General features: G+C 37.7%; 1 protein-coding gene across 1 annotated transcript in view; it reads right to left on the minus strand.

Moving 5' to 3' along the window:
• The window catches only part of PKHD1 (PKHD1 ciliary IPT domain containing fibrocystin/polyductin), a 377339-nt gene that overhangs the window by 20924 nt on the left and 330056 nt on the right, over positions 1-26359 (minus strand). Inside the window, 4 exon segments of the mRNA XM_087817135.1 lie at positions 854-961; positions 5438-5525; positions 6764-6899; positions 17329-18343. Of these exon segments, the coding sequence (XP_087673261.1) occupies positions 854-961; positions 5438-5525; positions 6764-6899; positions 17329-18343 (1347 nt within the window).

Genomic DNA, 26359 nt, shown 5'->3' on the forward strand with positions numbered 1-26359 from the left:
ATAATTGATTGTAAGTTTCTACTTTTCATTTCAAATGCAAGGTTAGTATTTTAAAAATTCTTTTAGGTGGAGTTTTTTCTGGTAAATCAAAATAATGCATGCAATATTTAAATTCTTTTTTTCAAGTGGATAGCTTTGTGTTTCTATCAGAGTTCAATCCTTTAAAAAGACGATGGCAGAAACTGGACTCTCAGCTCTACCCTTCATGGAAATGAGAGGGGGTATTTTACATAGGCTCATCTGGCTTTGAAGTTTAATTAACATGTTACCTACTATAAACCTGTTGAATAGCATTACCCTCTAACAAATTCAAAATTGTCAAGAATACTTTAGAAGGGAAATTTCTTTTTAATGTTTTTTCAAGAAGAACTGGATCGTATAAGCAATTTACACACACTTTAGGCCTATATTTTTAAAGTACCAGGATTTTAAATGGGTACAGTTGCCATTTATGGGGTGAGGGGCAGTGGATGAGGGCAGGAATGGAAGATAAGAATTCATAATACTCTATATCCCAGGACTCTCTTTTCTGTAAATTAAATTTGTCAAATTAATATCCAACCAAATGCTATGAAATGTCATAGAAAAATTTTTTATAAAGTAGAAAATTCAAAGTAAATTTTAACAACTAGAGGAAAATGTACATTTGGGTTCTTGCTTACCAGGATTCTCCTGAGCCTTAATTTCTACATATGCTCTTGCTTCTCAAGACTTAATAATGCAATCAAGAGATGTTTTTTTCTCTAAACTTAGATGACTCCTAATTCATGATAAGAGTGATTCCCATTATGAAGGAGAAGGGGCTATTTTTTTAATAGAAGAAACATAATAAAACACATTGTGCTGAAATTACCTGGAGGGGAAGTGACAGTAAAAATAAAGTGCCAATTTGACCCAGAGATCAAAACTGCCAAGTTGGAGAAGCTCACATAACCATCTTGAGTTTCTGCCTGAGTACACCCTAAACACGAGCACAAAAACAAAAGGTAAATGTTAGTTACCCACACAAGAACAATTTCTTCAAGTTTTCTTTATAGAGAGGCAATTGCACAACAAAAGGAACATATTTTTTAAATTAAAGATGTTACTAAATCCATCAGGGTTTTCTTAGACAAGTCCTGGAACCAAATAATCCAAGACAGAATAATAACAACGGCTAACATATATTGAAAGTTTAACCAGACACTGTGCTTTATATACATTATAAATACATTATAAATAAACTGCATAAAATTATATAAACTATGTTATTATCTATATTATTTAGAGATTAGGAAATAAACTCATAAAATGTTAAATTACTTGGTGCTGGGGTTATAGCCCAAATTCGCCTAATTTCGAAGTTAGCATTCTTAACCACTACTGTATTTCCACTATTTTATTATTAAGCGTCTCTCAAGAAGGAGAGGTGGTCTTTCTAGGTGGTCAGCTTTTAGTCTCTGTCTCTCTTCTATAAAAAGTTATGTAGTTTCTGTGGGGGCAGAGTTAGGTCAACTGATCGAGACTTCAGCAATCAAATCATGATTGATAACAATTCAGCAACTTGAGTTGCCTGGGCTACGGTTTCCTTGATAAAATACAAAAAAGAAAGCTTACATCTTCTAAAAATAGGCCGTTCATTTATAAAGTGAAAGAAGACAACTCCAGGCAGGCTCACACTTACAATGCCATTAATTAGTCTTCTGACTCCACTATCTTCAAATTACTTTACTAATTAACAGCTGCTACATTTCACTCTGGGAAAGTCACTCTGATTGATATGATGGACAACCAGTTCAGAGAGTGCTCTTAAAGTTTATAAATCGGTTGGAGATCTTTAAGGCTGAAAGGTATCGTAAAGATGTAATATGCTTAGTGTTACATTTTTCAATTCAATTGCTCAATCTTTTTTTGTGAAAACATTGTCTTTCCTCATCAATTTTGCAGAGCTCACTAAACTTCCTTTTTTGGAAACATCTTTTCCTTCATCTTGTCAGAGTCCCAAAATAAATAAAATGCCCAGAAAAATGGAAATAAATAAGCCAGGACTAAAATAAATGATAGGAAACCAAGATGAATGCAGTTTATACTCTTTAAAACCTATATGCATCAAAATTATGGTCAATAAACTCTTGCAAACAATGAACTGCAGAGTACAGATGTTCCGCATGAAATTGTTTGCTGCAGTTTTTCCTTTGACAAATGTCCTTATTGTTCCCATCTTTGGAGGAATACAAAGCAGCATTTAATCGAAATGTGTCCGTGGAGCACAGTGAGTCTGCCTCGTAGAACAGCCGCCAAACTGCCTAATGGAAAGTGCTTTAGCTCCAAATGGGTTTGCTTTTGTGTTAAATACCAGCTTGCCTCAGAGATCTCTACACAGATTCCCATATATATCTATGATATTCTCAGATTTGAAGCATATGCACAAAAGCTGAGGCATTTGCTGCCAAGTACAGTGTATTACTCCAGGGTTCATCATATCTCTGGAATGGTAATTGTAAAATATACAAATGCCATTGACAGGCTTCCTGATCAAGCTGGTATAAACCAGGTACTGGCTGAGGGAACTTGGATGAGATGGGGTGTTGGGCTTGTGCAAAACTGAAACTGATTGCATGACTTCCCAGGGAATGCTACCTGAGTATATTTCCGCAGGACATGTGGTGTCTAAAATACTTTTCCAGTCCAAATTCTCCACCATGCTCTCTCTCTCACCCCTAGTTATACACAAACTATTACACCATTAATGTTGAGACTATTTTTTTTAATTATTAAGAATTTATTTTTCCTATAACTAGGATTTATAATTATCAAAGGATCTGAAGGGTCCTTAAATAATAGTCTTTCTCTATATAAATCTGCTTTTTGATTAATAATCTTTTTTTTATTATTATTCAGGAAGATCTACTGAGACAAAAGAACATGAAGTTAAACTGAAGAATGAAAGATATATAGGTACGGTTTTGTTGCTGTTATTTTGCTTTTCTCCAGGAAATACTTAGAATAAGTTATATAATCCATCTCAAATGGATTTGGTTCCATTCTCTCTGAAGTTAAGGAGAAGTATTTCATGATGGTTTTAAAAGGTGCTTTCAATCCTATGAAATAAGCTGTTTTGGTGAGGCGGGCATTCTAAAAACAGAAAACTGCACACAATTTTTTCTCCCTACATTGCGTGCACTCACACACACTCACACACGCACACACAAATATGTGCAAAGAAGAAAACCTCAGCCTGTTCCTCATGGTTTCCCACTGAATCTCCCAAGGAGGACAATGGTGACGATACTAATCCAGGTGAGTCACCCCTCCCTTAGCTTGAGTTGGTTTTAATAGAATAAAATAGTGGACAGTTTCATGCTTCACTCGTTTTGCATGATCACATATATTTCTGAGCTGGTCGGTGATCAGATCCTGGGGATAACTAAGAGAAAGATAATGAAGTGTTTGGGTGGGGTGAGTGTCAGGAGCACAGCATGTAGTCTGCGGAAGGTGCGGTGTAAGCGTCAGGTATGGACTCTGAGTGAGGCGTGGAGCGTGAGCAAGCTGCTGGGAAGGGGCAACGCAGAAGGGACTGTGAGGTGTGGGACATGGCCAAGGTGTAGAGTGTGAGAAGGTACAAAGTGTGAGTAAGGCATGAAGGCTAGGGAAAAATATGGGCAACTGACCTGTACATGTGAAATGGTTCAAATCGTTTTGTATTTGGTGTATTTTACCACAATATACTTTTTAAAAGAATATGGGTAAGGCATGGAGTATGACTAAGGCAATGGAGTAGGAGTAGGCAGGGAGTATCAATGAGGCACTGGATATGGGTAGTTATCAAGTATAGGTAAAGGTATTGCTGTGGACTGAATGTTTGCATCCCTCCAAAATTCAAATGTTGGAACCAAATCTCCCATGTGATAGTATTTGGGGGTGGGGCCTTTGGGAAGTGATTAGGTCACCAGGGCAGACACTTTATTAATGCAATTAGTACCCTTATGTTATTGGGATTTTTTGATAGTGATCACATTGAATCTGTAGATCGTTTTGGGGCAGTATGGCCATCTTAAATAAAATTAGACAAGTGGGATAGGATCAAACTAAATATCTTCTATGTAGCAAAGCGAACAATAAACAGATTGAAAAGGCAAACTACTGAATGGGAGAAAATATTCACAAGCTATATTTCTGATAAAGGTTAATTTCCAAAATATATAAAGAACTCCTAAAATTAATAACAAAAACAACCAAACAAATGATAACCTGATTAAAAACAGGCTAAAGATTTGAATAAACATTTCTCCAAATAAGACCTATGAATGTCTAATAAGTATATGAAAAGATGCTCAACATCACTAATCATCAGGGAAATGCAAATCAAAATCACAATGAGATTTTATTTTACACCTATTAAGGTGGCTATTATGAAAGTACCAAAAGGCAGTAAGTGTTGGTGAGGGTGTAGAGAAACTGGAACTCTTGTGCATTGTTTTTGGGAATGCAAAATGGTGCAGCTGCTATGGAAAACACTGTGGAGGCTTCTCACAAAATTAAAAATAAAAATATCATCCAGCAGGCCCACTTCTGAGTACTTATGCAAAAGAATTGAAATTGAGATCTCAAAGAGATAGCTGCAGCCATGTTCATTGCAGTGTTAGCCCTTGCCAAGATACGGAATCAATCTAAATATCAATTGGTAGATGAATAGATGAAGAAAATATGGGATACACATACAATGGAATATTATTCAGCCTTTTAAAAAAAAGGAAATTCTAAACTATGTGGCAACTTGGATGAACCTTGAGGACATTATGCCAAGGAAATAAGCCAGGTACAGAGGGATAAATACTGTATGATTTCATCTATATGAAGTATCTAAAATATTCCAACTCATAGAAGCAAAATATAAATTGATATGTTTTTAATTTAATCTTCACATGCACATGGTACAGGGAAAGTAAATGAAGTAAGCAATGGCACTGGGAGTGCACAGGAAGGTAACAGAAGACAAAGAAAGGTGGAGAGGGAAGAATGAACTTGAGGGTCTGCTCGGGCAGGTGCTTTGCATTTGCAATGGCATTTATTCTTCCTACCAAGAGCCAGTGTTTCTCCATAGAAACTACCTGTATGGGTGACTTGCTCCTTGGTCCAGTACATGATACTGTACCAAAGAATCATTTGTCTTAGGGGACATGCTCTTCTCTTTACACCATATTGGGGATATGGGTGTGACAAAAATGCTCCTCCATCATGCAAAGGAAGGGAGACGAAGAGGTGGTTCCTCAAGGATTTACTGCCAACCAAGACTTACTTTCACAGACACTGCATTGTAGACTGGGGATGAAGGATGTTTCCTTCAAATTACCGAAGATACTGAGTATTACTGACCTTGAAATGAATCCCTAATGGTTACAAACTTTATCTGTGCAGATGCAGTAGTAACATGTCTCTGAATGTCACAGATACCTACCTTTCAGCACTGAGTCTGATGTCCCTTCCAGGGAAACAGAAATGGCCCAAGGCTCTGATGGCAGCCCCAAGGACTCTACACTCCGATTCTGAAAATAGAAAAGAAAAAAAAGGAAAAGTTAGATTTAGAAGAGAATTTTGTGAGTTTATCTAAAATAGAAGAGAATTCAGAATAGAATCTTTTATAAAGCACGAATTCAGCACAAATAAGCAAAGATAGGAAAATAATAAAAAAGCATTTTCTTTCTCATGTTGAGAATATATCATGGCCCTAGCCAGTTTGGCTCAGTGGTCACAGGGTCGGCCTGGGGACTGAAGGGTCCCAGGTTTGATTCCAGCTAAGGGCATGTACCTCGGTTGCAGGCTTGATCTCCAGTTAGGGTGCGTGCGGGAGGCAACCAATCGATGCGTTACTCACGATGTTTCTCTCCCTCTCTCTCTCTCTGTCTCCCTCCGTCCCTCCCTCACTTCCACTCTCTCTGAAAAGCAATGGAAAAACTATTCTCAGGTGAGGATTTTAAAAGAAAGAATATATCATGATTAGTATATTGATTGAAGATAAGGGACATTATTTCGGGAAAAGCTGGGGCAGGGCAGTGAAGAGGAGACAGGAAAGCCAAGTTTATAGAGGAAGAGATTGGCTTTGTGTGCTGACGGTTAATAAGGAAGGTAAGACCAAGAGAAGAAAGCGGGAGAGAATTAGGTGAGTGCCAGGCTAGACCAAAAGTGGCAGGTTTCCCAATGTGGATTTCAGTCTCATGGCTCTGTCCCTCGGCAAACATGTCAGGGGGTGCATTTTAAAAATAAAGAGTGAAAAGCAGATTTCTTTATCGGATTCCACTTTGTTACCTTCCATGACTTTAGTAAATACAGAAAAGATAAAATGGAATCGGAGGGCATGGCCAGTGAAATTAGAATTAATCACTGAACCCTCTTGTTGATGATTTACTTAACCACATATAAGAGAAATCATTTAAAATAACATAAAATGATAATCAGATGTGATGGCCCAAATTCCTTCATTAGCATGTGAAATTACTTCTTTAGATATAGATAGATTCATTGAGAAGGCTAGATTTCCAAGAAGATACAGGAGTCCTACTTCAAGAATCGGCTTGGGGAGGAAAAATATCCAGATTATATTTTTAGCCTTAATCAAATTCTGGACATCCACAAAAAGGAAGGAAAGCAGGCTGTGAGATGGAAGGACAGTGACAGAAGTCGTGAGAAGTTCTCAGTGCAGCAAATGTCCAGGGGGCACTCTGTTGGAATCTTCACTGAGCACATGCTCCCCAGCTTTAAAGATTGTTACCTGTGACCCAGTTACCTGCTTATCCAGGAAAACGAGTTGTGGTTGTACTGGAAGTTCTTTTCCCACTTCTCCATCTGAAGGCTGGACTAAGACTGAAAGGGTATAGGGCCGAATATATATGGAGTTCCCAGTTTTAAAATTGCTTGCATTTCTGGCACATGTAAAACAAAATAGAACACATCCATGAGATTACAAGCATCACTGCAGTAGCCATTTGCCATAATACCTTATCACCTGTGAAAATATTTGCTTTTGCATCTAGAAACTTAATAATACACTTTGTACTGAACATCACCTTAGAACTGAAAAATAATTATATCTTTATTTTATGTTTGCTGAGCCATAGTAAAAAGTGTGAGGAGATGGGGCAGAAGTACAAATTATGAACTTAGATTTTTATCACAGTATATTAATATCAGACCCCAAAAAGCCTCAGTGAGTGAACTTATCAGACTATAATACTTAGACTGTGGGTATGTGTTCTGTACTATGCTAGTAAGCCAGCTCTCCCTCCAAAGACCCTGATTTGTAGTGTTTTCCAGCTTCCATTGTATGAATACTTTCTCCATGGCTGATTCTGGTACTTTTTTAAAGTAGTGTATCCTGCCATCAATTAAATGCTTGAGTCAAATACTTTATTATTATTTTTTTATGTGAGGAGAAAATATTTATTTAACATGGAAGGAGTATGTCAATTAAAGGTGACAATTAGTCCTAAAAAGAGGAAATACAATGGATCAGGAACTATGACGTTTCTGTAGGAAGCAATTTCCATGACATGACTGAGAGCTGGGAGGAGGCGCCTGAGAGCAAAGCCTCAGCACAGTGTGTGTGACATGGAATAGCTCACTTAATCCTCAGAACAACCCTTCTATATTTATACTCTCCACAGTGTGCGTGCACTTAATAGATTCGGTAATTGTGGAATTTTGATTGATTGATTGGAATTTTTAGTTGAATGAAGCCCTTAGAATAATACTCATAATTAATACATGCAGAGTACTAACTGTGAACCTGGTACTATTCTGAGCTTTCCTTGTATAAATTCATTGCATCTTTAAAATGACATTATGAGGTAGATATTCTTATTTTTACATGAAGAAATGGAGGTCCCAAAAGGCTAAAGTCACCTGCCAAAGGTCTTACAAATAGTGAGTGCATGACCAAGGTCTAGAGCAGTTAGCCAGTGAGCTATGCTGTTTTCACCCCTTTCAAGTACCTTAATTGCTGATGTGACTTAGCAATAAAATGGAATAAATAATAAAATAATAAAATTAAAATAAAAATAGTTATATAATTCATGATACCTTAAAACATGTTTTCCCAGAGCGCCGATATTTTTTTTAATGTATCTTATATTGATTTCAGAGAGAGGAAGGGAGAGGGAGAGAGATATAGAAACATCAATGATGAGAGTCATTGATCGACTGCCTCCTGCACGCCCCCTACTGGGCATCAAGCCTGCAACCCGGGCATGTGCCCTGACCGGGAATTGAAGCTCAATCTCCTGGATCTCAGGTCAATGCTCAACCTCTGAGCCATGCCTGGCCAGGCCAGAGCTTTGGTATTTTTGATGACCGAGATAGCTTCATTAAAAGAACATTATAGATTATGTATCTATTGATCCATTAAACCTATTATGTATTATGCATCATAAGCATGTAACAGATTTTTAGTAATTAAATGGAAATATACAGCTAGACATCATATATCACATATATTACCCTAATACAGAGCATCCTGTGGTGACTTATCCTTAATACAACTTAGGTCAGGCCTAACAAAAAATGATTTGATTTTTTTTTAAAAGTAGTGTATCCTGCCATCAATTAAATGCTTGAGTCAAATACTTTATTCCCAACCTTTTATTTATTTATTTTTTTTATGTGAGGGGAAAATACTTATTTAACATGGAAGGAGTATGTCAGTTAAAGGTGACAATTAGTCCTAAAAAGAGGAAATACAATGGATCAGGAACTATGAAGTTTCTGTAGGAAGCAATTTCCCTCTCCCCCGAGAGTCCTGGGAAATGGGGCAGAGTAGTTCTAAGAGCCCTTTTCCGTCATCTACCAGTTAAGGCTCTGACCTCAGCAATAATTGCTCACTGAGAATTCAACATACAATAGTCCAATCATCATTTATTAGTTTGCTTAACCTGAGTGGGCAAGACCCCCTTTTAATTTTTTTAAAGGGAATAATTTAAAACAGATTGTTTTAAATCTATGCTATTAATTCTATTCTTTTATGGGTCCGAGTTTATTGGAAAATTCTAACATTGTTACCAGATCCTATTTCTCCCCTAACCTAGGTCTTAAATGCTGTCCGATTCAGGACAGGACTCAGGCCAGCAGTGTGGGCGAAAGAAACTGAGAGGCTCCCTCAAAGATCCTGACATAAGTACCTTGATGTCTAGAGATGAAGGGATGGGAACCAACTGCCTGAACACCCGCTGAAAGGCCTGCCCCTGACACACTTTAAAGTTTATTGTGAGCAAACATCTCTTATTAAATGTAAACAGCATCTCACTGGAGGTCAGAGACTTGCTGCTACAGCATATCCCAAGGTAATACCACTTTAAGCTCCACATAAACTCTTAAGCAGTTTCTATCCTAAAACCTGACCGTAGGTGGTACAGTTTTTTACGATATGTTATAATAGTGCAATAAATCTGTTAGCTTAAAATCGAATCTCCGTGGCCTTTTAGAGAAATCATCATTAAATGCAGGGTCCTGTTAATGATGCCATCCAAGTGAAATTGTTTAATCCGCTAAGGGGGTGAAAGGTCACCAAATGAATTTTTTATAATACATCAACTTGACACGCAATAGGGAAAACTGTAATAGATAAAAGCAAAGGAAAAGGGCACTGTCTTCTTCTGATAGGTCAATAGCAGCCAAGAGAGTCACTCATCCACTTTCCTTTCACGATGGGGCTCCTTTTGCATTTAATATGGACACGCAATTAATACCTCCGCACCACAGACAACCTCATTTTAGGTGACTTATAGCAATTTCTCCCCCTTCCCTGAAATGAAAGTGATCACAATACATCATAGCATTGTGCGAATTAACGTTAATTGATTCAAGTTACCAAGCAATGATGGGCCACTTATATAATCTAGGCGTTATTGGGTGCTGGGAGGGATGGAGGGAAGATTAGATTCCAGTGTCCGTTGCTGTGACGACGGGAGTCACCTGACGCCTTGTTAGACAGTTGTAAGGTTCTATTGCTGGCCCCAGTGGGGTCGTCAGTAAACTGGAGTGATGTCCAAACATCATTATACGCTGCTCCGATATTAAAGCAAAGGGATTAGCAACTTATTGCAAGCAACCTGGATTTGTCACTGTGCTGCCCTTATCCAATTTCCAGCCACTAATGTGACTGTGGCCTGCGGGCAGAGAGACCTACAGCCAAACTTTAAAAAATGGGGGAGGAGAGTTCCCTCCAATGCTCCCAGTTCTAACCACTACTTAACAGCTTCCAATACCCAGTCGGGCATGTGGAAGAATTTTTTTCCCCCCTTCAATGCTAAGTGCAAATAAAAGAAAAGTGAAAGAGATTACAGAAATGTCCCAGTTCAGAAATCGCCACTATTCACGTCAATCCTTGCTTTTCAATTGGCCAGATCCAAACCGCTTGCCCCATAAAGGGGGGAATTATTTCTACGTTCATAGCAAACCCTGTAAACAAATAAACAAGTAAATCCTATTATTGGTGGAAGGTGACTCTGGGCAAGACCTATGGTTGGGGGGTGTGGATGGGGGGTTAGAGGTACTTCCTCACTCCCTTTGCCTCCTCAAAGTTACTAAGTCAGGTTCCTATAAAAAGCTCCATGTTTTAATTAAGTGTTTCAGTGTGTCCTGAGCATTTTCAACCATTTTTTAATGTAAATAGGCTAGATAGGGCAGAACCTGTATTTGCCAGGAGGGGACTTGAATTCCAAAGGAGTTCGCAAGATGCCCTAGTAAGTTCTCTAGTCAATTCAGTTTAACAAACATATGTTCACTCTTCTACTATGTACAGACATTGTTCTAGGCACTGTGAGATATGCAAAGATAAATAAACACCATGAGCTCTGTCCTTCAGGAATGTTCTTTCAGAGTTTGTAAGGCATGAATGACTCCACTGGCAAACTTTTAGAATTGACATATACTGTTTTTCTTATACAGCAGTCCCCCCTTATCCACAGGGGATACGTCCCAAGACCCCCAGTGGATAGTACCAAACTGAACACACACTATGTTGTATATATCTATATATGATATGTATACCTTTTCACTTAAAGGAAGCACTTTACAGCTTCTCTTCAGCATATCTGAGTTGACATCATTATTGCCTTGCACTTTTTGCATTATTAAGTAAAATAAGGGTTACTTGAAAACAAACAAACATTGTGATACCAAAACTGTCAATCTGATAACCTAGAAGGCTACTAAGTTACTAACAGGCTGGTAGTGTGCACAGCATGGTTACGCTAGACAAAGGGGTGATTCACGCCCTGGGTGGGATAAGGTGGGGCTGTGCGAGATTCCATTATACTACTAAAACTCCCACACAATTTAAAATTTTTGAATTGTTTATTTCTGGAATTTTCTATTAAATACGTTTGGACCATGATTGGCTGCAGGTAAATGAAACCTCAGAAAACAAAACTGTGAATGAGAGGGGGCAACTGTATTTCATAGTGCTTATGCTCCCGATCAAGCCTAGCCAGATGCCCTTAGCTGCTGTGAGCTCTAAGACAGAAGAAATGTCTCAGGGCCCCACTGTTTCCTCCCTGCACTATGACATAGTGGCTCCAGGCCTGGCACACGGCAAGCATCCAACACATATTACCATAGTAACACTGAAACAGCATGGTACCCACCATGCACTGCTCTGCTCTTAGGTCATTCAGCGCCTTCAGAAGGCCACCACCTATCTCGGCCCGGCCAACTCCAAGTGTTGGGACACCCGTCAGTTGGTGTGCTTACTGCTATGCTCTAACCCTTATTGTTAAGCTCTCGAGGTTCTTTGGAATTATTCAATTCAAAGTGAGATTTGAGTAACCCTGGGTGTAGGCTGTGGTGTGCTAGTATGTACGTTCACAGAGTAAACACAGCACATCTTCCCACAAAGTAAATTCAGAGGTCAAAACCTAAGCATTTTAGTTGCTACATCACTTAAAATAATATTTTACAGTAAATCTAGCATAAATATCTTACCTGGAATAATGAAAACTTTGAACACATTTTTAAGATCATGCACAAAATATTCAAAATGTTTCTTTTGTATTGGGATGCTGTAGCAATGTCTGACCAGGAAAACAGAAATCACCCAAGATTTTTCCAATGAATGAGATTTAATACACTATATTGGTTACCCAGGAGTATTAGAATGGCAGAGAAGCCAAGTAGATTACATTTCAATATTTGCAACTCGTGCCTAATTATCCTTTATTGTGCATGGCACTGTGCTTCACTGCTCTTGGGAATATATTAATATTATTATAATAATAGTAACTTGAAGCCTTGACCACTTAATAAATATTATAAAGAAAAAAATATACACAAGTCAATTTTACAAAATACTAAATTAATGGTTAAGCAAGTTAATATTGAATCAGTGATATCTTTGTAACAGATATAGAATAATGAGATTTAGTACAACATTCTTATAAAATAGTTGCATAAATGTTTTTTTGCCTATCCATTAATTTGAAAATCTCTAGATTTTCATATGAGCCAAATAAATTTTGGACATAATAGCTATTCAATTAATATTTGGGAAATATAAAACATTGAAATGTAAGGTTTCATAAGTCTCTATTATACTTACCTACAACTTCACCATCTGTACAAATAAATATAAATTACTTGATTTTAAGTAATGTGGTTCAATTTTGGAATTAGAACTACACATGCACGTGGGTGGGAAACTAAACTGCTGGACACAGATATGTTAACAGCAGCAATGGATTACAATTAACATTCCATTTATAAGGAAAATAGCAGAAAAAATATGCAGTAGAATCAAAGATTTACTGGTCTGGGGTCATTTAGTATATAAACAATGGTCCCTAAGGGCATCACTGCAGAAACAGGGCTGAAGAATAAATGATAGCTTTGAAAATGGCCATGAATCATCAATAAAAATGTGAATGATGTACATTATTTCCCATTTAATGAGGCTGGATAATATGTGTGTTTTTTTTTTTTTAAGTTTAAGAGATGAAACTTTATAAAAATGTAGTGATAAAAGAAGCATTTCTTAATTAAATGGAAATTTTGCTTATTAGAGCATCTCATTTGACCACAAAGTCACCTATGTGGAATATTGTTATGACAATTTGTATTGTACTGAAAAGGAGAAATGGTGCAGAAACATTCTTCAACAGCAAAGCCCTGGTTTTGCCACGAGGGAGGAAAGAGGCAAGCTGGCCAGTGTAGGAATCTCTTCCCCGATGAGGATTCTGCCAGCCTTGGGAAGAATATCCTCCCTTGTTAAGAGAAAGGGTTTGATTTTGCAAACTCCAAATAGCTGTTTCCTAGAAAGCAGGTGCCCAGGGGGCAAGGAGAGGTTACTTGAGAGAAGATGCTAAACAAGAGTGAGGGCCAATAGACTCGTCTCACCGATTGTCTCTCCTAATTTTCTTCTCTGTTCCAAGCCAGCTTCATAGGATGCTCCTTACACAGAACAAGGGAGCCCAAAAGGCTATTCATATGATGGGTACAAAAACATACAGATACACTCCCGAAGTGTCATGTTCACCCTCAGCAGATCTGCTTTCAGGGCCCAAGGTCGTGGCAATGCCATAGAGAAGGAGCACTATGTGAGACAGCATTTTAGATTTCCATTGCTGTGTAACAAATGACCACAAACTCAGTGGCCTGAAATAACACAGATGTGTTATCTCCGGGTTGTGGGTTAAGAGTCCAGACAGGCTTGGCCAAGTTCATTGCTTAGGTGGAGGCTTTGGGGAAGAACCTACTTCTGAATGCACTCGGGTTGTTGTAGAGTTTATTTCCTGGTGGCTGTGGAATTGAGGTCCCTATTCCCATGCTGGTTGTTAGCAGATGTCAACTCTGTATTCTCTGACTCCACTCGCTTTTTTCTCATGTGGTCTCTCCCATCTTAAAAGTAGTGACTGTTCAAGTCCTCTAACACAGCAACTCTCTCTGCCCTTCCTCTTCTGTCTTCTTATTTCTCCACAGTGGAAGAAAGTGCTCTGCTTTTAAGGGTTCATGTGCTTAACTGGATCCACCTACAGAATCCTGGATATTATCTCTATCTTACGGTATATGCCATGTAACACAGTGTTCATAGAACTGCCATCTGATCGTATTCATAGGTTCCTGGACAGGGCAGCACAGCACTGGGAGGCTGCTTTAGAAATTCTGCCTACCACTGATAGCTATGGCATTTCAGTAGTTAAATTTCCATTAAAAATAGATATATTTAGCCTGGCCGGTGTGGTTCAGCAGTTGAACATCAACCTAGGATCCAGGAGATCGTGGTTCGATTCCCAGTTAGGCTGCATGCCTAGGTTGTGGGCTCAGTCCCCCAGTCGGAGGCATGCAGGAGGCAGCCAATCAATGATTCTCTCTCATCGTTGATGTTTCTATCTCTCTCTCTTCCCCTTCCTCTCTCTGAAATCAATAAATATATTTTAAAAAATAGATATATTTAATTTTACTGTATGACAAATAATACTATTATTATTTTAATGGAGCAGGAGAAGTTGGGGGGCAGGAGAAGAGAAAGGAGGAAAAGAAATTTGACAGCAAAATTCTAGGTTCTACTGGAAGAAAGGGAAGCAACATAAAATGTGTCCTGCCAGGATTCCGGATAAAAGACAGAATATAGAACTAAGACCCCCATGGGAAAACCCTAGTTTAAATAGGACAGATCAAACATAGGTTTATCTCTGTTCTCTCTACTCCACTGAAATTATTTAAAAGAATAAACATGAATAAAAATAGTGTAAATCAACAAGGATAAAGTATCCAGGAGAAAACTGAGCAAAGGACAACAGAGGTCAACAAAGTTTTGAAAGATAGAAACAGGTTCAGGGGACTGACTTAGCCAAGGGAGGGCACTTCAATCCAGAGGCCTCTAGAGGAGGGTAAGGATCAGGGGAGCCCAATTCGCTGTGCCTTACATAATTAAAAAGTAGAGAGCCCTCCACTTCTCTCCACAAGTAAATGTTGGTAGCTTTTTGAAAACAGGAGATCCTCCCCCTGAAAAGTAGATATTCAATAGGACCTCAATGTGTTGAAATGCATACAATCCCTTAAATTAACAAGAGTGAACCTCTCAAGAACATCCTTGGTGCTTTTCACTGAAAGCCCTGTGTCCCTAGACTAATTTCTGCTGTCTGGAGGTCAATTCATTAGATTGTTAATGTCTGATCAAAGTTCAAAGAACAGGACTGGCTTTGGGGCCTGCACAGGGCTTCAGGGTTGTTTACCATTCTGTGCAATTCTTAGGACCATGGGAAACCTTGCTAATTCTCATTCAGTCCCTTAGGACGTGGCATTTCTCATTCTGCAGAGACTTATTCAGATGTACTTACAAGGCAGTTTTTCTTATCTTCAGATTATTTGCTTTTCTGCATTATATCTAGAAAATTTTCCTTAAAATACTAGAGAAATAGAGAGAAATGGGAGATGTAATACACCCTAACAGGAAATCAATGCAATAATATACATGGTTTCTTATTAAATCAGAAATACCTAAGTCAAAAGTGAAAACAGGGTGACTAGGACAGATGGTGGGCAATAAAGGTAATCTTTTTTGTGAAGCCATCTCACAGCCTTATGACAATGATATCCACACACACGTGTGCATGTACCTAAACTTGTGCTCAGTCTCCTCTCTTTGCTGGGTTTCATCTGTCATATCTCCATTGCTTCTACTCTTTGACTTTTCCCTCCTAGTTAAAAGCTAAATATTCACTGAGACTTTTTTATATATAATATAAAAATCAGTCATTTTAAAGCAACATCCTGGTAGGAAAGCTCAGTACTGTAAAATCTAAATAAAATTTAGCAATGGGCCAGCTCTTTTTCTCCCTAGTCACCCATACATATAATATATGAACCAAGTGGAATCTAAATGAAATTGGACTAAAGAAAAGAAACCATACTTAAACTTAAGCTAACATGCATTAGCATATTTTTTCAGGTTCCTGATTCATATATTATGATGCATAATATCATAACAACATCAATAACATGGTGAAGGTTTGGTGGTAGGTAAAAATATCCAAGATTTAATAAATTTTACACAATCATGCAACCAGGAGTGGTTGTACAGAAGTTACTAAAACCTATTAAATATTAATTGCTTATTTATTAACATTACCACATATAAGATGAAAAAGTAGTAATAACAGAATAATCTAAAAGAATATGAATGTTCTAAAATCTCATTGAGTAATATAGCTTAGAATCCAAATAAGTTTACCAATTTTAGGGACCTAACATTATGTGAAAATGCACATGGGTTTGACCTTATATTTCCAGTAGCAAGTTTATAGGGACTATCCGTGTTGTTCATGGTGAGCCTTCTATAACCAAGCAGCATGCATTTATGAGATGGTTAGTTTTATATATGTTTTCTAAGCATTATGACAAATTCATATTGTCTCTCTGAGGTATCATTTTTGGTTCTTTTGTATCTGCTAAAAATTGGATCTTGGGACTCTAACAGTCTTGACCTCATGGCAGAATAAACTTGGGCTTTGTTCCTTGGCTAACATAGTCTACAATATTGAGAGTAACCTACCCTTGCCTTTCCTCAATGTGTGCCTCACAGACTTCATTTACTAAACTCAGGGAAACATTCAGGTAAATTTACTTCTGAAATGTGTATTGAACAGAAATCTAGTAGAGAACTTCAAAATAAAAGCTTGTAGAGTCAGAATAACATAGCACAAAGGATATCACAGACCTTACACAGGTCTGTGCCAGAAACATGTTTGACATCAGAGATGCTCCTCCCTCACACAATTTGAAAAAGGTATTCTTTCAGAGCTTTATAATCCTAGATTAAATAAAGCCCAATCAGGGCCACTGCTTCAGCCTAGTAAACTCCTGGTTTTCCCTCCAACATTTTCCAAACTATAAGTCCTTCCCCAGTCCCTATAGGCAGAAATATTAACATCCTCCTCAGTACTGAAGTTTTAGCTCATAGCTCCATGGAATTGTGATTAGGTCATGTTTTTGTTCATATGTTTCACCATATCAACCCCAGAATCTAGTCCACTGCTTAAATAGAATTACATGAATAAATGAATGCTCAAACTAATTGAAAATAAGTTGTTTTAAAAAAATCTCGTCTTACATGCTTTTCACTTTAAGTTACCAAAATATAATTTCTTTGACCACCTAGGGAATACAACAATCACAAAAGATATATAGATTTAATAAAGAATTTTTAAATTGAGAATTTAAGTCTATATATGGTTACTTAAACTTTTATTCTTACCTTACTTAAGAAGCAGAAAGATTATATGATTCAGTATAAGTAGATTGACATTTGCAATATGCACCCAAGAAATCAGCCCTAATTTAAATGTTATTAGAATTGGTACTTACCCATGGCCAATGACTCCCTCTGAGTGAGTCACCAGTAAGGCCCCAATAGTCATATTGAGAATATTCTCTAGTACTCCAGTCTGTTGAGCAGTGATAACCTGGTGAGCCAGATCCTGCAATCTGTTGCTTGATAGGGGTGGAATCAGTCCAGTGCTCCTTACTGTTGGTAGATCACCAATTTCAATGACCATCACTTTTGAGATAGCTTCCATGGTGGTTGTTGGTGGGACCCTATATGAGCTCATTTCCATCATAAGAGGTCTACGTTGACCAACTCTATAATGACTGGCACAAGGCACAGTTGGGCAATTGCGCTTTCTTTTTGCTCTACGGTCAGCAATGGCCTTTAAAGTTGCTTCATTGCCAGGCATGTTGTAAATAATTCTAATTTGGTGTTGGCTAACCTGAAAGAAGCCAGTTAGTCTTTCAAGGATCATGATTTCCCAGCCTTTATCTAGATCTGAAAACATCACAGTGAAGGCCAAATGAATTGAAACACCTGAGTGTATTTCAATGGCCTCCTCTCCTTGTAGAACAACATACAAGAGGTTATCCATGATGCTGAAATAGTTGGAACCAATAGGCTCATCCAGCAATGAAGAAGTTGACTGAACCAGAGTAGGTGGAATGAAACTTTCCCCTAAGAAAACATGGGGACTCTGGAGTTCATGGTAGAATACTGCCAACAGAAGCTTGGAGGTAATTTTATTCCCCAATAGAAAAAAACGCAAAACTTGAGGTGTCTGATCAGCAAAGCAGATCTTGGTGGTTTCCCTGGTGGGTAAAATGGAATAGAAAGTAGATACAGACTCTGAAGTAGAGCAGGGAGTATTGGCATTTGCACTACTGAAGGTGTCAACAAAACCACTAGTCACAGATACAACAGGATATAACTTCCTCATTGCCCAAGTGGCATTAGCATGGCCCAGAATTAAGATCACTTGGTCAGTCTGTTTGCAGATGTAGCCTTGTATCAGGGATCGGTAAGTGCATTTCTGTTCTTGTCTAAATGTACCTATAAAATAAAGAAGAATAAACAGGTGACATATGAACCACAATCTGCCAAAGATAACTTGCAGTCCATCACTTTCATCATCATCTGTGACCTCATGAAATATTTATTGAACACTTAGGTGGGCTAGATGCTGAGAATGCAAAGAAATCTTGGGTAAAATATGAAAGATACATACATTAAATAACAACTATTTAATATAATTTAAAAGTATATGTTGTATAATATATGTAATTTAAAGTTAATAATGGTTGCAATCACTTAAGTGTAAAAACAGAGAATAAATAAAATAAGAAAAAAAGGAATAATCACTAAGGTCTCCATAATGGAAAAAAATAGGATAGAATGGGGGAATATCTGAGTCAATGGGTAAAGAAGTAAATTAAGGAAGCTGGAACAGAAAACGTATAGAGGTATATTAAAAATGAAGAAGTATATCCTGACCAGATTGTGAAAGAGTTTGGATGTCTGGCTAAATAATTTTCTCATACTTTATTTTTCTCTAAATGAAGAGTAAAAAAATACAAGAAGAAGTAAATAAGTAATAATTTGGGGAGAGTTGGGGATAATCAGGGCTAATGAAATCATTTTAAAAAACAGCATTATCCATTAATGCCACCATTCCTAATCCTCCTGTCTATGAACCTACAGTAGTTCTTGTTCTGATTCCACAGAGATATTTTCTTCCAATAAGAATTTCTTTGATATAAAATTGATATTCACAAAATTGTCTTGTACTTTTTTCTAGATATTTAAACTTATGTTATCACAAGTTCATCAAAATTGCCTAAGGACTGGAAGCACACAAAAAACCCTCAAATTATCACTACTATAGGATTTACTAAATTTGAGCATGATCTCTTCTCCTACATCCTTTGTTCCACATATGATTAGAAATCTGTGCCAAAGTTGACTCTAGATCAATAAATTTAATTACCAAAACATGGCTTTAAGAGCAGGGCACATGGTGTGCTCATGCCTCACAATAATAGCAAAAATAGTCAAAATTACAAGGAAAATTATAAGATATTTTAAACTAAATGATAATAAAGGTTTAGCATATCAAAATTTGTGGGATGCAATGAGAACAGTACTTTGAAGAAAATTTATAATGTTAAATGCTTGTTATATAAAAAAATTGTCTAAAAACAGTGTCTTATATCACTACCTTAAAATTTTTTTAAAGAGCAAAGCAAACCCAAAGTGAGTAATAGTAAAGTAAGTAATAACTTTAACAGTGGAAATCAATGAAATAGAAAACAAACAAACAAACAAAACAAAAAACCAACAAAGGAGAATGTGAGCAAGCTAAAATTTGCTTCTTGGAAAATCTCCCCAAGTTGAATAACCCCTCACTAGGACTGCTCAAGATAAAAAGAAAAAGCACAAATTGCCATTTCCAGAATGAAAAGATTAATAGTACAGAGTTTATGGACAAAAGCTAAGAGATTATTACAAATGTTATGCCAACGAATTCAGCAACTTGGACGAAATAGACAAATTTCTTGAAAACTGACAGAAGATAAAACATAAAATTGAATCGTTCTATGTTTCTTAAAGAAATCGAATTCACTAAATTGAATGCTAAATTATTAATTTAAACAGGGATTTAATGATCAAATATTTAAAAATGGTCACTTTTACACAGTGTGTTTTGTCCCTAAGGTCCTATAACATGGAAATGCTGATGTTACACCCAGCCCTGTCTTCTAAAGCATGGAATCAGTACGAAGGGAATTAACAGCGTGACCTTCATAGCACAATAGCTGTTGTGCTTTGAGACCCTAACGGGCCAGCCTCTACCACCAGTAGCACACCCTTTTCAACTGAGATAGTTCCCCTTTTCTAAACTCTACAGATCGCGCTCCCTTGCACACTTTTTTTTTTTCCCCAGCCATGTTGACACCATTGATCAATCATATACATTCCGCCTGGTTTTATAAACTTCTGACTGGTTCTTCCTGCTTTCATCCAAAAGGTGTGCCTTTTAAAGGGACCTTTACAGGTTGCTAAATTCTTGGAACCATCCCTAAATAAAATAATTATTTTCTTAGTTAATATGATTCTCAGTTTTTCTCTGATACTAACTCTATGTACTTTAATAAATTACATAAACTTAGTGGGCATCAGTGTCCTTACGGGGTTATTTCTCAGAGTCAGGGAATACATCTCATATTTAAATTACTATACGGCTTAACACACTACCACAAACACAATAGATGCTCCTTAATATGTATTAATTGATATGTAACGTCCTTTTCAAAACTCCTATTCTTCGGATAATTTTTTATCTATTCTTGCCAGGTAATATTTGCAAATAACTAATTATAATGAAGCACAGCACGCTTCAGCTGCATAAAGAAGGGAATAAAAAAAGGGGGGCTGATGTATGTCGAATAAAGGCACGTGGCAGTGGATTTACTATCACAAGAAAAGGGCTCTTGAGCAAGTGAGCTGGAAAGATATGAATCAAAGAGTAGGACACCTGAGCTTGTGATTTTGAAAGTTAATGGTGATGACAATGTCAATGCTACCTATGACTGTGTCAAGGAGTGGTAAGGTAGAAAGGAAAAAAAAATACTTAAAAAATATAACACCAACTAACATTCTTTCTCTGTGTCAGGTATTTTCCTAGAGTGGCTTTGAAGAGGAGTTAAAGAGTAAGAGTATGAACATGCAAATAGACAATGGCTAGGACCATACATAAAAATAAAACTCTGACCCACAGTCTGCAGTGGACAGTCCAAGAAGCCAGCCCATCATCAGTAGCAACCCGACCAGGATCACCAAACAATAACCCCAGAAATAATCAGCATAAAATAGCCAGTACTTAATTAATAACTGCCAGCTTCACTAATTTTTCCCTCCCTCCCTCCCTCCCTCCCTCCCTCCCTCCCTCCCTCCCTCCCTCCCTCCCTCCCTCCCTCCCTCCCTCCCTCCTTCCCTCCCTTCCTTCCTTCCCTATTATCTTTTACCTAAAAGTTCTTAATGGCAAGCTCAATTATCCTTAGTTCATAGATAGAGAAAAATTGACTCACAGAAATTTAGACTCACTTAGTAATCGTATGAGGAAGAGATGGAAAAGACTAAGTAATGACTCATTTAGTAATAGTAATTACTTAGTAACAGTAATGAGGAAGAGATGGAAAAGAAAAGCATACTTCTAAACTTCTATTTATTCCTCTGGCAAAATGAAATGTAATCTGAATGACTTTATTTGGGGTTATATTTAGATGTGGGGTCAGCTGTAGTGATTAATATTGTGAGAGGGGTACTGTGATAATCAGTTCTCGCTCCACAACTCATTGAAAGGAACTCACAGACCAATTTTAGTTATTAGGCTAATCCCATTTTTGGCGAGATTCCGTTGGCTTTTTTTTATATGACCATTTGGCCTTTTTAATATTTTAGCATACTATCCCAGAAGAATGAACATACAGCCACAAAGTTAACAAAGCCAATAGCCTATGGATTATCAGCAAGCAACATTAATTATTTAGTTTTATAGACAAATTCAGAGTCCTGGTGTTCACATATAAGAGATTTTACTTTTGTTTCCATAGAATTTACCAATGACTGAGACGAGGTTGTTTATCAGCATCTTACCATCCACTTTCCTATTTCATCTTCAGAGTCTAATCAAACCTAGTATGTTAATTTTGATGTGAAGCAAAAATAAAACCCACCATGTAAGCAATGCTTTGGGGTTCCAGAGTTGCTAATTGGCTGTATTATTAATTGTGGGAGAGAATACATGTCAACTACTTAAGAGAGGGCTGTGCATGCAGCCAGACAGGTGTCGCGGGGTCACTGTCCCAGCCACAGGGGGCGGAGGCCACAGGGACAGTCTGCTTTCCCTTCTAAATGGAGCTCTGTTTTCTCTTCCTGTGGATTTCTTTCCTCCTTGCTTCTCTCAGTTGGGGAAGGTTTTGTTTTGAGTAATGATTATCTTTCTTACTTGTTTCTGCTTTTCCTTTTCCCATTTCTCCAAATGGCCTTATCTGCCAGTCACAATTTTTGTGGTCTGCAATTCTGATCACTTTTAAATGAAACCCATGCTGACTTTGGTAATCATAATGTCATTTACAATTTACCACTAAACACGTTTATTCAGTTAGTAGCACACTGGAGAAAGAGAACTCCATATGAACTCACCGTGAAAAGCCTAATCTGATTATTTCCTCATGAAAATCCAGGCAGGGGTGCTTGTAAGAGGGGCTGAGAGAAGAAGGGGGGGAAAGAAAGCAAAGTCTGGCCGCAGCTGACTTTCATAATCGATGTGAATAGATAAGTGACACAGCCTGTCGGGGGCAGCCGCCCAGTCACCCCAGGGCATTCCTCCCAAAAAGGCAAGAGTGGACAGGACTTAATAAATGCTGAGTGACCGGTGAGTATTGGCTCGGCCTATGCTACCGCATTCAAGATGGGCAAGAACAGTGATAAAGTCCAGAAGCTCTTCCTAAGTGGGGGAAATTAGATTAAGCAGGTTGTATTTGTGAGTCCATGTGTGCACATGAACACTTGCTTTGTGTGTACTTTAACATCCTAAAACAGCCTAGACATACAATATACCACGCCCGCCTTTTCCTAGATTGGAAGCCACAGACCCGAACACCAAGAAAGGAGGCGAGCTAGGTGCGTCTGATGGGGGAGGAGAGAGGAGACGGGGCCCATGCATGTGAGTGTGGACGCCTGTGTTCTCAGGTTGCTTGCAGGGTTCTAACACATATTAACTTTGTGTCAATATTTGTCCTTCCTGTCGTGAAATGAGGATTTTCCACCTCATTTCACGTTTGAAAAGAAAATATGCCAAAGGGGCTGTCTTTGCTAGGAAAAAAAAAATTAAAAGAAAAGAAAAATAGAAACAACTTCTATCCTTTATTTAGAAAAATGGATCACAAGGAAAGAAAAAAAGTATTTTTAAAATTAATGTTTTGACTCAAAGGCACATAGAATCCTTCCATCTTCCCCTGTGCAACAGGAGGGAAAAATTTATATGTTTAAAATTGAATGAAACACATCAACATTAATGATTTTTTTCCTTGAGGTTAACACCATCATTTCCCACAATAATTTTTTTAGCCAGTTTGTGATGATTTCACAATTCATGGTACAGTAAAGTATAGGAGATTTTGACAAAAACAAAATATATAATCATTCTCTTATTTTCAAGAAATGAAAAGAAATCTTTTACAATTATTTTCTATCAAACAACATTTATCTCTCATTATTTCTAATTATCAAATATAAATGGCCACAGGTCAAATAAAGTGAAGGAAGGTTGAATTTATCCCCATTCATATATGTTGTCATAGACCCTCAGGGTATGAGGAGTGAAACTCCAAAAGCTTGAAGCTATGTTCCTAAATACACAATACACAAAGGGAGTAACTGAAGTCTTGGGATAAATATTAAAGAAAATATATTTTGGTCATATTCTTTTTTTTTAAATTCTCACACAAGGATATTTTTTGCATTGCTTTTAAGAGAAGAGAGAGGGGAGGGAGGGAGGGAGGGAGGGAGGGAGGGAGGGAGGGAGGGAGGGAGGGAGGGAGGGAGACATCGATGTACCAGAGACACATCAATTAGTTGCCTCCAGGGATTAAACCTGCAACCGAGTATGTGCCCTTGACCACAATCTAACCCAGACCCTTTAGTCCAAGGGCTGTCATTCTAACCACTGAGCAAAATAAGCTAGGGTGGTCTACTTTTTTAGAATGAGGAATTCTAGCTAAAATTAATTTTTTAAACTCCAAAAATAAGAGCCATGTGTTATGTTATGTAAGGTGAAGGTAAATTGAAAGTGATGTTCTGAAGCATGATAGGTTCAATATATATGACAGAAAATACCACCATGTTGAGTTGGAGTCTAGAATTATGGGTCTTTAAAGTCTATTTAATGGCCATAGTATGGTAGTTCTATTCATTTTAAGAGAAATGAGGTACATATATTTGAACATATACCTGTATACACATATAGCAGTATTGTAAGAAAATATAATTTAACAAACTTAAAGTTCACCCAGCTGAAAAACAACAACATAGGTTCAAAGAGTAGGTCCTGGAGCTGCAGAGTGAGGGCATTTCCAGGTGGGGTTTCATAATTTGCTAGACAGTGGCCTGGGGAGAAGGGTCTCCTCTGGCATCATTCTTACTCAGGAAGACAGCACTCAGAAAGCTGGCGACTGGGGTGGTGAAGTAACTCCCAACTCTTGAGAGTCAAGAAAAGGTAGAAAAGAGGTCATCAAGTGTGAAGACAGCTCTCAAGGACCGAGGATACTGCACGGGACCAGGAACACACACACCTGCAGACGTAAAGGGCGATGGACTTCGGGAGCAACGGATTAGGGAATGTGTCCCAACCTTCTGAACAGCCTCACCAATGTTCTTGTACTTGGGCCTATTTTCCAAGATACATAATATCTTGGAAAGGTAATAATGAAATTAATTTGGAATACATTTCCAAAATAATCTGAGAAAGACGAAAAATCACGTAAAACCACCCACTCCATGAAACAAGGATGTCTGTAAGGCCTTAAGTTCTCTGGGTGTTTTAAAATACGTTTTCCCTTTATCAGGAGATGAAAAGAAGTGATAAAATACAGTGAAGATTGGTGTGTGGGGGAGGGTAGGACCAGATATGTATCAAATAAACCCTTCTTCTGAATCAATCATTTTTTTTCTTTTTCCTTTTTTTAATTTAAAAAACTTATTTTTATTGATGAAAGTTCATTCATCAATAAAAGTTTGTTTATCTATGAAAGTTCCAGAGACTATATTTTTTTTACTACGTTGATATTTCAGCATCTATATTTTTCTTGAAATAAGTGGCTTATAAAGTGTTTTGATATTTTTGTTATTTTGTTGTATTATGTGACCTGCAAACATCAGTGGGCATGGTCTCAATTATGATTTCTATTCCCTGAACACTGCCTTGAAAACAGCCAAAGCAAATGCAAGCCCAGGAAGTATAGCTTAGGGGGTGAGAGATCAAGTTTTCCAGTCAGAAAAACTTGCATTTCTTCCTGGCTCTGCCACTTTCTAGCTGTAAAACCATAGGCAAATTATTTATCCTGTTTTTGACTCAGTTCACCCATTTATAAAAAAGATTGAGAACAATGCCCAGTTCATAGGCCAAAGAACAGCATTAAATGAGATGATGTATATGCAGAGCTGAGAACAAACACGCGCTAATAAATATAAGCTGTAACATTCGCCGTAATTTAAGAAAGAGTATTTTTAAGAATATTCACACTCTCATTTTGCCGTTTTTGGCACCAGCCCCATCTCAAACTAACAATACTTGCCATGGAGTCAGAAACGGCACCTGTAAGTATTGCAAGCAGACATATGAACAATGTTGAAAGAAACAGGCTACAGGGGAAGGAATTCTAACATGTGCACATAAGACCTCTGTTTTTTTGGAAATACGGGCAAGAAATACATACATACATACATACATACATACATAGGTACATGCACATGTATTCCCATATATCTATAAGCAGTATATTTAATTTTTTCCACTAATCAAAAAACCAAATAAATAGATAACTGCAAGATTCAAGATGGTTTCCCTTATCATCTAATTTTCATTTTTACCTTTATTGCTTTTGTAATACTCTCCACCCCTACCCTACTCTTTCTCTCCATTCTCCTCTTTCCTTTCCGCTGGCAAACCTTGCCTGCCAGATTTAAAGAAAGTGATGTTCATGGCTTCGATTAAAGGCAGGGGAGCCAGCAGCATTCCTTACAAATACAATTCGGTGCACTCTTTCCCCAGGATGATAAACTGATCCTCTCTCCAGCCCTCGGTTTGACGCTGCAGCAGTAATTCTGCAGGTTGCCAAAACTAAAATGAATGTGACTGTGCCCTGCCCAGCTCTGAGCTGTGGCTGTAATGAGATCTGAATGGGAAGCCCCGGACACAATAAATCTGCGCCATATGTGACCATTTCCTGTGTCAGTTCCTTTCTCATAACCAGTGGAGACTTTTTTTTTCCCTCTCATGACCCCACA

The sequence above is a fragment of the Miniopterus natalensis genome, chromosome 5, assembly GCF_054644295.1.
Source record: "Miniopterus natalensis isolate mMinNat1 chromosome 5, mMinNat1.hap1, whole genome shotgun sequence".
NCBI lineage: Eukaryota > Metazoa > Chordata > Mammalia > Chiroptera > Miniopteridae > Miniopterus > Miniopterus natalensis.